Source organism: Anser cygnoides, chromosome 1, assembly GCF_040182565.1.
Source record: "Anser cygnoides isolate HZ-2024a breed goose chromosome 1, Taihu_goose_T2T_genome, whole genome shotgun sequence".
In the NCBI taxonomy this organism is placed as follows: Eukaryota; Metazoa; Chordata; class Aves; order Anseriformes; family Anatidae; genus Anser; species Anser cygnoides.
In genome coordinates this window covers 88,255,438-88,272,127 of record NC_089873.1, presented here as the reverse complement: position 1 = coordinate 88,272,127, position 16,690 = coordinate 88,255,438, and the positions used below count along the sequence as shown (strand labels likewise).

The following is a 16,690-nucleotide window of genomic DNA, read 5'->3' as shown; positions in this document are numbered from 1 at the left end:
CTCTATCAGTCCTCTCAATAGTGAGGGCTGACAATTACAGGAAGTTTACAAATCTTCATGTAACCACTACAAGTCCTTAGGCTAGGAGGAGACTGAATAACTACCATACAGTCTAATAGCATGGCAACCTTTCCTATTAAGCCAGTAAGAGCTTTCAGCACTTGACATTTTCTACTGTTAATTTCTTACATGACTGAAGTATTTTTCTCCCCATGTCTATGGCTATGATAACCGAGCTGCTGTAATTGCAAAGACAAAGACTGAGAATGAAATACAGGGCAGAAGAAATGACCTTAGTCTTACACTGGCTACCCAAGAACATAGCAAGTATAAATTATATCAAGGTAGAGATTGAGAATTTGCAGCCCTGGGCCAAATGAAAGCTATGACTTCATTTCATATGGTGGCAGATGCATTTTAGGGTGTAATTTCTGTTTGAAAATTTACAACTAGTAAAAAGATGGTGAAGGGTCTGGAGGGCAAGATGTATGAGGAGCAGCTGAGGTCCCTTGGTTTGTTCAGCCAGAGCAGAGCAGGCTGAGGGGAGACCTCATGGTGGCCTGCAGCTCCCTCACGAGGGGAGCGGAGGGGCAGGCGCTGAGCTCTGCTCTCTGGGGACAGCGACAGGACCCGAGGGAACGGCATGGAGCTGGGACAGGGGAGGGTCAGGCTGGGTGTTAGGGAAAGGTTCTGCACCCAGAGGGTGGTCGGGCACTGGGACAGGCTCCCCAGGGCAGTGGTCACAGCACCAAGCCTGACGGAGTTCAAGAAGCATTTGGACAACACTCTCAGACACATGGTTTGATTTTTGGGTGGTCCTGTGTGGGGCCAGGAGTTGGACTCAATGACCCTTGTGGCTCTCTTCCAACTTAGGATGTTCAGTAATTCTATGAAATCTACCTTTCAAGGCAATCGTTTAATAAGTAGAATGGTTAAATTTGCAAATTCATTGTTACATGAAGAATGACATAAATATTTGAGTACTAGTTCCATCTAAGTCTGTGTATGTGCTCTTTTGCTCCTCAGTGATACTAAACAAAACAATCAGACCTTCCCATTAATTACCCTAACATTTAAAGGACATTGCAAATCACAACTCCAAGAGGCAGAGGTAGGATCCAAACTAACTACAGTACATTTCTGACTCCTCTACTCAAAACAATCACTTAACTTAAAGCTTCAAGGTTGTGTCATAAGGGATTCTACAGTATGCAGATCCACAAGCAACACCAGGAGTAAGAATCACCGTGCATCTTTGAAGGAGCATAAGGAAAGAGATGGGCAAGACAGTATCGAGTGATACTCAGACCAGTGCATACTTCAGATAGGCAATAAAATATCCACAGACTTAATTCCAGCTGAACATTCTACAGATACGGTTATAACCTAACTTTTTTCCACCTTAATTTCAATTTTACAATCCAAAATGAAAATTGGAGATCAAGATCTACTTACTGCAAAGGTTTTGCCTCTATCAGTACATATCTTTGAGTTAATAAATTCTGATGTTCAGTTTGCTAAAATAAGATTTGTAGGTTTGTAATTTCAGATTCGATTATTATTATATTAGCTTTTCCTGCCAGGAAACTGATGCCACCTACAAAAACACTGCCAACATCAGTTTTCTTGTTCTCTTCCTGCAAGTAAACAGGCACCTATAATCAACATGACAGCCCTCCAGGATTAATGGTTTTCAAACAATCTGAAAACTCTGTAAAACTTCCTGCTGCAGGAAATAATTCAAAGTTTCAAAGTTCAGTAAATACATATTGTAACTAGAACACTAGCCACTGTTATATCAAATTGTTCCACAAGGCTCCAGATAAATGAATATATTAAACCATAGCAAGCCAACCTGTGAATGTATGTCAGTCCTTACAAGCCTTACCCCAACTACCACAAAATTTATCCACAGAAAAAAGCTGCTAGATATGTTGCCCTTATGTTTACTTTAACACTAAATATACTGATTTTTCACACTTACAGCATGCACCCTGTTCATTTCTACATAGTGCCATGACAAATTTTGCTTCAAGTTCATGTCTTAGGTTTAACTCTTTATTCATAAACATGCTTCTATTCCAACTTAGAACTTTTTCAAATATGTTTTATTATAAAAATCTCCAAAGCTTTCTTATAATCATTTTTAATCTAAGACAAGAATGAAGAAAGGAAAAGTCATATTTTAAAAAACAAAGCATATTTGGGGACTTAGGCTTACTACAAGTACTTTCCCGTATATTTACTGCAAAAACATAGCATTTAAGAGTGTCAAGCTTCTGTTTTACTGAATTGTTACCTTGATTTAGAACACATGCTAAATCAAAGCCATCTTAAATGTTACTACCAGATACAATTAACTGCAATTCAGTAACAAGTGTGTAAATAGATTGCCCTATTCAGGACATAGCAATTTCTTGGTTAGCTGCTCTAACAAACACTGCACATACTTGATTGTGTGCACCCAGGAAACTTTTTCCATATATTATCATTGAACTATATAATCCAAAAATGTTAGATAAATGAAATCTGTTATTATTACTCTTTTCCTAACCATGTGATGATAAACACCACCACATGCAAAGTAAGACGAGCAGCAAATGCATTAGCTGTCTTGTTCTGGAAGTGAAGCATCTCAGCAAACAATAGCAGCACAAACTATAACTACGTTAGCTGCTTAAGAAACCTTGACAAATGACAACCTGATGCCTGAGGGTCCTGTGAGGAGCCCTTAGAGGATGACTGATCAGAGGAGGACTGTGGTGCTGAACCCTCAGCTAGCTCTCGCTGTCTCTGTTGTTCCTTCTTAAGCCTCAGCCGCTGTAGACCCCTACGGATTATAGCTAACTCGGGTCCCATTAACTCTGACAAATGGAAGAAGAAAAAAAAAAGTATGTAAAAGAAAGAAGCATCAAACATACAATATACAGAAGCGGGGGTGGAACAGGGGACTGACCAAAGAGAGAAGCAACAGATACTAAGTGTAATTAAAGTGATAAAAACTTTACAAATCAGTCTACTGACATCTAGAAATGATAAAATTAAATATTTTAATTGCTCTTCTCTTCTTAAATGCACAAATCATAGGATTTTAAAGTTCATAAAGTTCAAAATTCACATCATACAATGCACCCCTCCCCATCTATAACACTTAAAACATTTATCAAATAATTATGAGGAAAACAAGACAAGATAGAAAATAAAGAAAAAAGAAAAGATCCTGACTGATACAAAACAAAGCAAATGACAGAAGTATGCATTCTCAGGTTCCTAGCACACAGAACAAATCAGAGCATTTGTAGTGGAAAATTATGCAGCTGTGATATACAGGTAGATTTTCAAAATCAATGTGATGGCTTTCTGATGTGAAAAAAAAAAATACAATTTTGGTCAAAACAAACCTGTGCAAAAAATAAAATGTGGATTATGGAAAGAGGTGACAGAACAGCATCTAATGAAAAAAAAATACATTTTACCATGAACTCATGTTTACCTCAGACATTTCCAATGGGTGAGGACTCAAAGTTTAGAAGCACTGTTAATTGGTCCACCAGAGAAATCAATTTATTGGATCATAAAGATTTCTTAGTATTATTCTCTTAACATACTATTCTTGCAGATCAATCTTTAGGGACTTCAATGTGTTCGTCATTTTGTCTTTATTCATTTTTAAGTTATAGCATTTTGGCATGGACCAGTCTACTGTCTGATTATCAGTATTTATTTATCTTGCAAACTACTATAAAACAGGTGTCTAAGTCATTTTTCATTCTTTCTATGCTCTTTGCAGATTTCCTCCACTTACACAAGCACTGTACAGCAAGTGCTTCTGTTCATACAATACAGACTGTCTCATTATTAGCAATAGCTGAAGCACAACGTTGAACTGAACTGCTGCTAACTACTCTCACCTATAATAAAGGAGGGTCAAGAAGCTGATTTAGACTCATATATTCACATCAAGTACTCTAGCTAGTTTTGCTACCAACTGGTAGCCCAGATCTATCCTGAAAGCATTTTTATCAAGGACACCCTGGAGTACTTTGCAGACATAAGGAAATCTGCAAAGAAAAACATCAGCACTATGAAATCTTCAAGTACTAAAGAGCATTACATTGGCATATCACTTTTCACCCAAGCAAAAACTAAGCTTTACACATATTCTGTAACCCTCGTTCACTCAATGAAGCATGCAAATTTAAAATTTTGTTTCACGAAAAGAAACAAACACAAAGCTATAATCCAATCATTCAACAATTTAGTGGCAGGCACTGGTTAATACCCACTGTCTTAAGCTTTAATGTCTTCGCCATAATACCACTTCCGGAAAATACAACCTGCCAGTTTATGGTTGATGACATATAACAAGAAGGAAAAAGATATAATTCCTAAGAGGAATATGGTATGAAAGAAATTTGCTATGAATAATTTTCATGTGATGTGAACGTTTATGGAAATTAAAAAAAAAAAAAAAAGAGGAAGTACTTTATGGAAGTATCAATGGTGTCTCAATGGTTGTCAGTACTTGCTGCTGATTTATCTCCACTCACTTCCAGAGACGGTTACAATTTAAGACTTAATAAGAACTGCAATTCAAAATGTAAAGATATAACTACTATCTGGAATAAGTTTAATTACAGCATCTTTTAACACATTTCAGAATCTCTAAGCAAATGTTTATTTTGCCAGCAAATGGACTGAGGAAAGAGAAACTGAAAGGAAAAAAAAAAAAAAAAAAAAAACTGAAGCTGTTACCCCTTTCCCATTCAAAATTTATACGCAAATCTACTTTATATCAGAAAGACATTAAATTATTTTTTACCTTCATGACAAGCATGAAAGTCTCCAGCAATCATACCATCTCATTATAGAAAAAAAATTATTCAAATGTACTGACAAGAGCAGGCTACTGAGATGTGCCTCAATGATCTTGTTGATTATTTGTAACTTATTCAAATGCTTCAACTGTGTTCCTCTAGAATATACATTCTTATAAAGAGACTTTTCCCAACAAGCTCCAGCACTGATTGAAGCTCCGACTATTTTTTGAATACATACTTTTTTTTCCTAAAAACAACAACAACCACTACCACCACCACATTAAGGGATGAAGTAATGCACATGCAGAAGCTCAAATGCTCATCACATGGTATATTTTCTGGAAGACCACACTAACAATATATTTGAATTAAATGTGTAAAGGTATTGCTATTTCAAACACAGGCTTACTATCAGCATCTCTATTCAGTACAGAAATCTGTAGAAATGAGTTATGAAAAGCTGTTTGTAAGCCTGTTCCATGGTATGCCACAATTCTAAAAAAGTCATTACCCTAGATCATATTCCTCACTTGCTAACACTTTGCTATGACATTCAAGCTTTTATCTGCCACCACTTAGAAAGCCTCTCACTTTTCTTCTTCCATTTTGCAAACTGTTTCTCCAGTCATCCATCTTTTACAACACACCTCTATCTGGTCTTCTTACTCAACCCCACTATATTTAAACTAACATGCCTGTCATCACTTTCCCTGTCCTGTCACCCCCAAAAGCAGCAGGTTTTATCCACATCTATGTGCAGCTACACAAACTCAGGGAAATCCTGTTCTTGACACAGAGTTCAGTGTTTTCATATTATAAACTGGAGGCTGCAAGAAAAGAAACTCTCCTGACTGAGCACCATCATGGGTTATGTAAGTACACAAACATTGCACAAGGAAAATCTACATTGAAGTGTACCCATTCATAACTCCATTACTGCTACTCTGCCCAAGAACTTCCCCTCTCTCTGAATTTGTCCATGTTACCCAAAGAAGACTTCTACAACGTAAGTGTTTTTTAAAAGCAGTACAAAATGCTTACTTTGGCATGTTTAAATTAATTTAAATTTAATACTTAATACTATTAAATTTACTCCTGCAGGAGTCCTGTAGACTACTTGAAGATGATACTTGATCCTAACTAAATCCGCATATGGTAATAAGGAATACCAGACATAGGGACTTTTTTTTTTAAGCAGCAGCAGCCCATCTGACACCCTGTGTAGGTGTAGTCAAAGAACCTATCAAACATTATACTAGATTAAACTAGAAAGTTTCCACTGTCTGTCAACAAAGCAAAACAACCACCACTACCACTACCCCTTCCAAATCTGAATACAAGGAGAGTCTTAAGTCTAAAGCAACATTGGGAAAGAGGAAATGCTCTACATAAGAGCTGAAGTGAACAATAACAATTTCAGCTGCATGCTAGCACAATAAACTTTTACTTAGAAATTCGGACATTCTGAGACAAAGAAGAAAATACATGATAAAGGTGTCATGCATTCTTTAAAAGGCAGGATAGAAAATGAGTAATTCCAGAAATGTTATTTAGTGCATTATCATTATGCAACCCACAAATTTTCAATGATGTATCTTGAAGTAATTACTTTTAATGTGGAACATACTCAATGCTGGTCAATGCTCCAGAATATACCAACTACCTTAAAAAAAAAAAAAAAAAGAAAGAAACACAACTAAATAGACCAAAATGAACCCTTGGTAATGGTGTATGTGGTCTTTGGTGGCTATTCTAGTTCCAAAGATAGCAGCTGCTAAACTGGGTTACAATGAATTGGAGCAGACTCCTAATTTTCTGTGTGTTGTGAAAAGCTTGATATTGCAGCAAGCCTACATAAACAGTAATAAAAAACATAGGTGACTAAAAGCCTCAGCTACTAAACAAGTTTTCTAGCATTCACTTATGGAAATAGTATCTAGATTGTTTGCATTGTTATGCTTCTCCTCACTGTTTATTTTCTTTAAATAAGAAGTATCAGAATAACTGCAAGGTTTGAAAGAATGACTCATTTAATGAATTTCAACTTATGCCTTTAGCTTCCCCATGTTTAAAATACTATATACCTGGTCATTTCTCAACTGTCTCAGAGATTTTTGGCTGCAGCAGCCACAGTACACTGAAAGGCAAAATTTTTTCTGTGAAATCCCAAACTCTGCTATACTCACTCCCCTACATCCACTTAGGGCCTGAAGATGCTTTCAGTCATCTTTTCTAATTACAACAACGTGGCATGTTTGTTTTTCATTTCCCCAACAGAACTGGTATAAGATAAAAGGTGAATTTATACCAAAAAAGTGTGATTTAAAAAAAAAATCAAATTTGAGCCTCTAGATGTTCACATCAGCCTATCTCCCACAGTTTTGAAGTCTAGAAACTCACTTTAAAAAAGTAAAAAAAAATTTTAAAAAAATCTTATGCAACTCTAGTGGCTGTGGCATTTTTTCCTGCATGGAGGTGCAAAAAAGAAGGTCAAAGCATAAGGTGCTCTTTTACTTCTGCTCAAATAAGTTTCTGACATAGACGGTGAAATATATTTTCTTCCCCCATCCTCTTACCCCACCAGAAGAACAAAGTCTGTATTTAAAACAGATGAGCTTCTTCAAGATTGACAAACTTAAAAAGCAATATGTAGTACAAATTATCAACCAATAATGGACTCTCATGCAAAGTGAGTCCTGTCTACCCAGATACTTTTGAGAAGAAACCAGTAACATTGCTGACGTGTGTATTACCTCTGATTAACAACAGGCATAGATTCTGCTGTTCATTGCGCTGACACTGCTACAGCCAAATCACAGTTGAAGAAGGCATGACGTTAATTATACGTCAGGAAGAGAACAATGAGATAAGGAAAAATTAAACCTTTTTTTTTTTTATATACATTTCTATTTCAGAGGACAATAATGCTTACCCCTTTCTTCAGACAAACGAACACAGTTGAGTTTTACGCTTTCGTTAAACTGAAGCTGTAGTCACTTTGTAACTATGAAATACCTAGTCTCACTAAAGATGTTCATGTGAAAAAAAACAACAGATTTAGATCAATTACTCCAAATACCCTAAAATAAAATTCTTTCTTATTGGAAGGGGTTTTCATAAACAGTGACAAGATGAATTACTTCTCACCAGACTGATGGAGCACAGGTTGAGCTGAGGCCCCCAAAGAAGGCCTTTGTTCATTATCAGGAGAAGACAATAATGAAGTTGAAGGGGGACTTCCTGTTGAAGATGATGTTGAAGGAGCTTGGGCTGACATTGTAGAAGATGAAGATGATTGAAGTTGTTCAGAACCATCTACTTCCATTGCAGTTTCTGATTCTGTACTATGTGGCACGTTATTAGTAGCAGGAGCATCCGCCCGATTAGTCCCACCTTTGTTTAAAAAATAGAAAAAAGCAAACAACAAAGGCTCAAAGGTAAACTCACTCTGTCTCTAAAGACCCCTTTGCACTATCATTCACATGGCATCCAGATGTACTCATTTCTTCAGAATACACTAAAAATTTAGTTTATACCTCAGAAAGACTGATATTCAAGGCCTTTACATTCAGCATAAGCATACTTCTTATCGTAATTATTATTCTTGAAAATAAAAAAAGGAAATCACCTCTGGACCGCGATCTTCCTCGCCCCCGATTGCTTTGTGCAACTTCACTAGCTTCTTCAAACCATCTTGACAGCATGTCTGACATCCTCTGCATTAGAGAGACATTAGGACTTTGCTCCCCTGTAAAAATAGTAATGCTAAAGTTTGACAAAAGCATTCTTCTCTTCCATTCATTCCTCCCCCCATTACCTCTTCCACTGAAAAAAAGAATGCACTACATACTACATAATTACATAACTAGTAATCCTCTGAACCAATGCTACTTTTCCATACAACAACAGTGCAAAAATTGCCAGCTGAGCATGGCATTACAAAAAACAAACAAAAAAAAAAAAAAACTCCTAAAGCTTTTAATTATTCTCTACTTTACAAATAACTTTTGTAAACATGACATTGCAAAAATATATGTCATTCAGTTTTAAATGCTGGTTAAATAAGAAAGCCCAGATTGTTATGTTCTTTACAGCTAATTATAAAACAACAAATTTTATCATAAAAAAAGACATGATGCTTTTAACATTTCCAGAATGCTTTGTGATTTACTTTTACCTCATGAACACAATTTAGTAAAACAGCAGAGCTCTTTTAGGGTATTTAATTTTTACATTTGGATTGCAAAGACTCTTAAGCAGCAAAATCTTTGCATGCATTTTCTTTTAACACAACCGAAAGTATTTCCTTCTCATTTTATTTCTGATTTTATTACATACAATTTTTTTTTTCCAGGAAAGAAGATTCCATTTGTAAAGGGCTGAAATGGAAAGTTTGAATCTTTAAACGTGTTTTGTATTCTATAAAATGCTTATTTATCTTCTTGAACACACTGATAGCTTCCAATAGAAAATGATTCCACTGGACCTGACCATTACATTCATACTGCTGTAAAATAACTTCTGCTGGTCCCTCAGCCTCTTTTGAAATATGTAACTTTTAAACAACTTTTAAAAATTTTGTATTCAAAGACCTTAAGAAATGAAATCATTGTGAAGTACAATTACTTATCAAAACATATATGGAAAAGATATTTTAATACCCTGCATACTAAAGCTAACATTGAAAGATTCCAGAGCATACTCAGGAAAAACATGTACAATGAGAAAATGCCTCTCCTAAACATCAATTCTGCTAACCACATAGATGCTATAAAAGCTGCCAGACTGACCAAGTATCTGGAACAACTGGTTATCTGTCAGGGCTGCATATAAATTTCACAGCTAGGATATACCTTGAATATATCATCACCAGACCTTATCTTTAGATTACTTCCTTCACAGTTGAGTTTAAGAGACATTGTTGGGAAGGGAGAAGGGAAGGGGAAACACCAACCTAACCCCCAAGAAACAATGCCCCTCGTTCTCATTCCAGTGTCCACATCTATCCTCATTTTCATACTGTGGGTCTGACCCTCCCCTGGGATCCCCCACTCCCTCTCTATCTATACCCCAGGTAGAAGAGTTTTGGCCTCAAAAGCTTAAAACAACAAATGGAACGCAACAGCCAAAGAAAACAGGCAAAAGCCGGCTAATGATGGGAAGAGGGAGATAATGAACAGTTAACAGAAAAATAAGTCACAGGTCACTGCCTGCCTAACTAATGCAATACAGGTATTCTCCTGAACACATCAGTCACTATTCTATCAAGCAACACACAGTAAAGATACGGAAAGTTTGTTGTGACAAAGGAAAATCTAGCTAGTGTCTGTACTGGAAGAGTCCTTTTCTCATGTTTAATTCTCTCCCTGGAAGATTTACTTGATAGCATGGGGAAATAACAGCTAGAAGGACACTTAAGGTATTTAACTAAAAAAGAACTCATATAACAAGTAATTTTGAGCAGAGACAAAGCTGCTGTGGAATCATGAAAGCACCAAGTGAGCAGAACGCAAAACTGCTAACAATCAAATCCTGTGATATTAGAACAAGGGGTCACATGATAAAGCTAACAGAAACTAAATTTAAAAGACATGAAAGAAAGAAATAATCTAAACAGTAAGCAGTGAAATTCTGGATTTTTGTTTGCCATAGGAAATACTATAGACAGGTTCAAGAAGGGACTACAGAAATTCACAGGCAATAGAACCATAAGGAGAGCCTAAAGGAACAGATAGGAAATGTACCCTCTGAAGTTTCTAATCCAGTAACTGCAAACAGTGGCAGAGCAGCAAAGACAACAGACTAAAGTAAGAGGACAGGCTTGCAATCTCTCCCCAGATGGCATCACCTATTGTCAGTGTTGGATACAGAACCCTAGTCTACATGGACCATTGGTCTGTCCCAGCTGGACACATCTATTCCAGTTTCAGCAATCAAGAAGATGAGAAAACCAACAAAGATGATCTGGAAAGGGAAATGATAGGCAGAAAAACAGAGGAAAATTTAAGGGAATTATTAGTATCCTCACAACCTTTCTGAGCTAAACAGAAAAGCGTTATTAGACATAACAGTGATAAAGCATCCTCTGCCCTGCTTCAGTATCTCATTTTTTGACACTAAAGCATAACTTTTGAAATGTTCCACCTTCTGAAACCTCAAGTAATTGTGTAATATATTTACAAACATACATATTATATTATACATTACAAACATGAATATATGAGCATAAAAATTTTGTCACTACATATAAGTGTTTTATAAAAGTGAAAGAAAAAATATTAGAAACCTATTGCTTTGAATCCCAGTCCCCTACAGAGCATTTCATTTGCAACTTTGATTGTAGACGCAGCTTAACTACAAAAAGGGAAATATGCATTTGTTTTACCTCATAACCAGCAATAATGAAGCAAGCTCCCCTTGATTTACAGCAACCTAACAGAAGCAATGTAATTTTTCTGGAGAGAAGATTTTCAATTTAGACAATTTAAAAAATCACTACAGAACAGCAGTTCTCTGTTAAGTTATAAGTAAACACTCTTAAGACCTGGCTGATTCTTAAAACATGTGGACTGTTTTTTATCTGAAGCATTTCCATATTTCAGGAATACTTAAGAAAAACTGGAAAAAACAAACAAACAAACAAAAGAGCACCAACAGAAGAGAAGACAAAGGCAGCTCCCAGCAGCAGATACATTACCATCTCTCTCACGTTCACTCTCAGGCCTTGCTCTTGGTCCAGTATCTGACCAATCTCCTCTTAGCCTCAAACGTTTAACAGGAGGTTGCCGTAACTAGGAAAAAAAAAAAAAAAGAAAGAAAGGTATTATATAGTTATTCATATTGAACAGTACAGAATTCTGAGTTTAAAAATAAATGCCATACCTCCATTTTCTTAAGTTACGTAAATTTGTCTGTCACACAAAAAAATTAGTATCAGCCATATGCTCAGATCAGCTATGAATAAGCACAACACTGTATATATATATATACTGGCAATAGTTTTAGCTATACAGAATTTCAGCAGTCTAAATCAACTCTTAGAAGTACTGCAGCTTCTATTTTACTCAGTATTACCTTTACCGTATTAATTGCGACATTCCATACTGAACAACAAATTCAGCCTGAATTCCACAGAAATATTCACCATACAGAAATTCATGCAGAAATTTTTATGAACAGAAACTTAAATTTCTTTTCTACCCTGTAATTTATTTATTTTTTGATAACAGTGTTGTTTTTTCAGCAAGGAGTACAAAACAAGTACTATATATGTGGTGCGACTTTTGCTAACTTGAAAAGAAACAGCTTTGCACATTCAAGAAGGCAGTTCAGAGTTTGAAATTAAGAGCACTGGCTGGATATATATGGCTTATACAAAGAAAACCAAACAAAAACAACAGTATTGAACTGTTGTGCTGTCAACTTGGGATTAAATGTGAAACCACCACTGCAGTGAAAGCATATTAAAGTATTAACTTTCAGGAGCCTGCAGATTCAGAAAAAAGCTTTACATTCCTTCTACTCTGTAGAACTTAAAACCAAACTGAAATAAAAATAGAATTTAAGTAATATTATCTGGCAAGAAAAGAATACAGGACATATTCTGTGCCTAAAGATGAAAAGAATACATAAAATCTGCTAACAGGTGGTCACAATCTTCTCTCTCTGTATAAGGCAAGCAATGAGTTCTCTACTGAATTATTTCATATCAGATTGCCGTTACATAGGAGAAAGGGTAAAATGCAGAACCATTCATTTGTGACAGTCATTTTTCTGTGGTTTTCTTTGCTTTTTTTCCTGTCTCAATCAGGTAACAGTCTAACTCAGCTGGACATTCTTCCTCAGTCCTATGAATCTACACCCAGTTATGGTCAACAGTATTTGTAATAGTAATAGGTGACTATTGCTCATTAAATACATCACTGTCTTTGCTAACAGGCCACAGACTTAATATGAAGCTAACAACAGCACGTACTGCTGGCTCACTGGGCTTTGTGTGGACTTTACTTGCTTGGAGCTTTCTTGTAGCTCATTTAGCTGCAACAGCAATTGTCTAGTGACTGGTTGATTATTATCTAATTTGCTGTAGTTTTCCTTAGAGTTGCATAAATGCATGGTGTGCAACCTGTTATTAGCAGCTTTGACATATACAGGAGGCTGCCAGCTGCTTAAATTGCATAAAAAGAATCAACTATGCCCATGGGTAACGAGCATAAATGCAGCATTAAGAAGTACAGGCATGGAATGAGGGCAAGAGATCTTGCATGTGTGGACGCATGGGAGGACACCAGAGGCACCTTCTCAGCAGCTCATCAATGGTTCTTTAATGTACTGTAAAGGTTGTGCCACAATGAAAACAGTTTCAGGGGGTAACAACAAGTATATAAAAGCAAAAAAACACGCCACATTGGCAGACTAATAACTGTCGTCCCAGTGAAGACAGCAGGATGCTGACTTGCTGTGAACTCCCTTGAGGCTCCTGTTTCAGACTAAAGATAAAGATCCCTGGACCCTGAGGAGCTTGTGAAAGGGTGAACATAATGCCAGAAAAATTGAGTGGATGGTTGGGGTTGGGTGCAGGGGGAGAGAATTATATAATTTAACTGTAGGTAAAGAGATGGGTTTTAAATTGATTAGAAAATTTAGGCTGGAAGGGTCAGCATCACTGTAACTGAACTGATAATAACTGCTTGCAGTTTGTTTACACTGCTGAATCTTTTAATTCGGCTCTGTAGCAGTGGATCACCTCATTGGTCTAAACATTTTGTCTCCCCTCATTTCTGCCATTAAATGACAACTTTTACTAAAGAAAGTTTATACTTGATTTCAAGGAATATACTTTTGGTGATGTGGAAAACAGAGAATACACCTAAAGAGTGACTTGCCACATTTGCTGGTCTTATATCCTGATGTCACATAGATGCCTTCTCATCTTTAGAAGAGGAAAACCAGACAAACCTCTGTCTACAGTGCCTGATGCCTCACACAGGTAAGTGAACATGTGTGCAGACTAACACAATACTCTGCTCCACATACTTATTTTTAAATTCCGCAACTCATTAAGTTGCTAAAATGAAAACATCCTGAAGACTATCACAAAAGACAAGACTTTCCTCTAAGCAAAAGCTCATTGTAGCCAGAATTGCAATTTGCTTGTAACTGTCTGAAACAGTGCATATCTACAGTAAATATGTATTAAGAAAAGCCAGTTACTAAGTCCATCATCAATAGGTGCTGTGAATTCACAACGTACTGAGGAGCAGGTAACAAATAACTGTAAACTGAATGCCCATATAATGGTAGGCAATACCAGGCATTTTGTGTCAAAGTGGTTGACCCCGTACATTAGATACAGAGTACATAAATTTTGTCACACCGTGTAATTGGCACATTTCAATCTGCGAATAGACTTTCCTTGACCTCAGCCTACTACTGAAAAGAGGGAAAAAAAGTTCCTTTTCCATTTCATACATATGGCAAAAGCTACATTCTGCTTTTAACTACGATTCTCTTTCTGCTTTAGTTCACAAGTCTTCAACCTTTTGTGTTTTTTTAATAAGTATGTTCAGAAAACCGCACTGCACAATTTCATTGTTATTTCAAAAGATATTCTCCCTTAAAAGCTGCTGATATATATCAAGTGTGCTTTAAGGCATTTTGGCTAAGTTTTCAGAATCTCAGAATATATTATATCTTGAATTTAATATAGTTCTGTTGTTTTATATGATTGAATTACAGGGGTACAATAACTGAGACCCTCTTTGTCCACGGGGATGAAGCAAGTCAAAGTGCTCTGTGTCAAAACCCCTATAACATAACTCTTCTTTCAGCAACATTTAGTGTTAAACTTCCACTGAAAGCCTCTGTAAGTTAGGAATAGCAAAGTTTCCTTTAAAATTCCCCTGACCTACTATATTAGTAGGATTATGGTTGGACTTGATGATCTTAGAGGTCTTTTCTAACCTACATGATTCTATGGTAAGAAACTCTAAATTATCACAGAAATAAAGCTAAGAAGTGATCTGTGGTTCTCATTTCAACACAGGTACTCCAAACTCTAATCAACCCTGAGAAGATGCTATAATTTTCTAATAAAGTGAAACGGTCCCAGAATCCATTTGCAAAAAAGGCACTAAACGGTCAGCATCCACAAGATAACTTACATCCCATCTTGTGTGTCTGGATCTAGTTACAGAAAGATTATAGCTAACTGTGAATCTCTGCAGCACTCACTTATTTGTAGAAAACGTGAAACTGGGAAGAATTCAGAGATAATTTTATGTGCTTCCTGCTGCAAACAGCAGGTATTCCTCTACGGTCAGCCTATTTTATGCAAGACACCGAACAGTCAGGGTACCAACTTCTGTTCATATCAGCCTCTGCTGGACTTCCAGCATAAGGGAAACAGTCTGTATTTGCTAATCATTGGTACAACCAAGACCTGCTTCTTTGTTGTTCTCTTATCAAAATATACTGGACCAAAAAACAACTACAACACACACACAACTCCCCAGCCCCCCAAACCTGTCTGTGTAGACGTTCTACAACTATTCTACAACTAGTTCTACAACTATTTTTAAAACAATGCTTGAGAATGAAATGATTCATTTCAAGGGAAATACAACTAATAGGTGTGCCCCAAGGTGGTGGTAGTTGTGAGACAAAACATGAGAACAGGTCTTCTTAATCACTTGCCTCTTCTCGCCTCTCCTCAGCAGAAGGAACTTTAAGTTCTCGTGCTGTGTCATCCTTGGGATCGAACAAGTAGATGTAATCTGAAGAATAACTAACAAGGATCTCTTGACCATCTTCACTATAACATAGAGACGTTACTCTGCAGGATTTGTTATTGAGATGAGGAGGAACAAAACGTGCCACCATTCCAACAGTGCCCCTACCGGCATAATTCCCTGTGGGAGAGAGAGAAAGAGAGAATACATTTACTATTGCAAACTTTCAACCAGCAGTTTCTATATACTCCTTAGTTAACATCCAAAGAAAGATGACCAGAGAAAACCTAGGCAATCTGTAGCTTTTGCATTAATTTGGTTCTGAATACTAACATATCAGATCTTTCCAGTATATTTTAATTTTTGTTTACAAACTCTGTATGTAAATTATAGAGAAAGATGAAAATTTATACACACAAGCATGTTCATATATCACCCATCACATGATGGTGTGTGGATACTATCTGTAAAATTTAATACAAATGGAAATTTTGAAATATATGAAAACATTTACACAGCAATAATGCAACTATGTATCACCACACAAATTAGGAATTCATTCTACAGAACTTTGAAAATTTAAGGACATCTGTCTCCTCTTTACTCCCCCAAATGATCTAAAAATTTCCAGTTTTTCCTTGAGACATAACACTTATCCCTTTGAGACTGCAGAACTACATGATATATCAGACTTACATGATAACTCACCTCCATTCTATACACTAAAACAATCTTCAATTCTAGAATTAGAAACTTGCAAGCAGATTAAAATTACCTATAAGACAACTAACAGAGAAAAACAAACTGTTCCCAAAACACATTTGCCACAAAACTTTCCTGCACAGCCTGTCTGTTTTGGCTCAGCATGTGCAAAAGTCTGTCCTTGACAAGTTTGGAGTTTATCATCTCACACTGCATAAGGACTAAAACTGAAAGTTTAAAAGGTAAATCAGTAGCTTGCTTACTAGCAATTATCATGGAATATCTCATCCTTTAAAAAAAGAAAAAGATACAAAAAAGCAAACAACAGCAAAGCACTAAACTCTACACCAATAGAACCAGAAAAACTAGTCTTCAAAATTTTGTCTTCTCTCTACTTTCCCCTATAGGCCTGCATACCCAAATTCATCTTACTTTTGT

General features: G+C 36.4%; 1 protein-coding gene across 7 annotated transcripts in view; it reads right to left on the bottom strand.

Annotated features, from left to right (window-relative positions):
* DCAF6 (DDB1 and CUL4 associated factor 6) overlaps positions 1–16,690 on the bottom strand; it is an 83,627-nt gene that overhangs the window by 36,505 nt on the left and 30,432 nt on the right. For 4 of the 7 annotated variants that reach the window (XM_048071573.2, XM_048071577.2, XM_048071574.2 and 1 more), the window contains exons 7-11: positions 15,516–15,730; positions 11,518–11,611; positions 8,449–8,568; positions 7,968–8,213; positions 2,703–2,864 (exon numbers count right to left, since the gene is read on the bottom strand). In XM_048071573.2, the coding sequence (XP_047927530.2) occupies positions 2,703–2,864; positions 7,968–8,213; positions 8,449–8,568; positions 11,518–11,611; positions 15,516–15,730 (837 nt within the window). The remainder of the gene's footprint in view (positions 1–2,702; positions 2,865–7,967; positions 8,214–8,448; positions 8,569–11,517; positions 11,612–15,515; positions 15,731–16,690) is intronic. The other 3 variants (XM_048071578.2, XM_048071579.2, XM_048071580.2) reach the window with 1 other exon arrangement.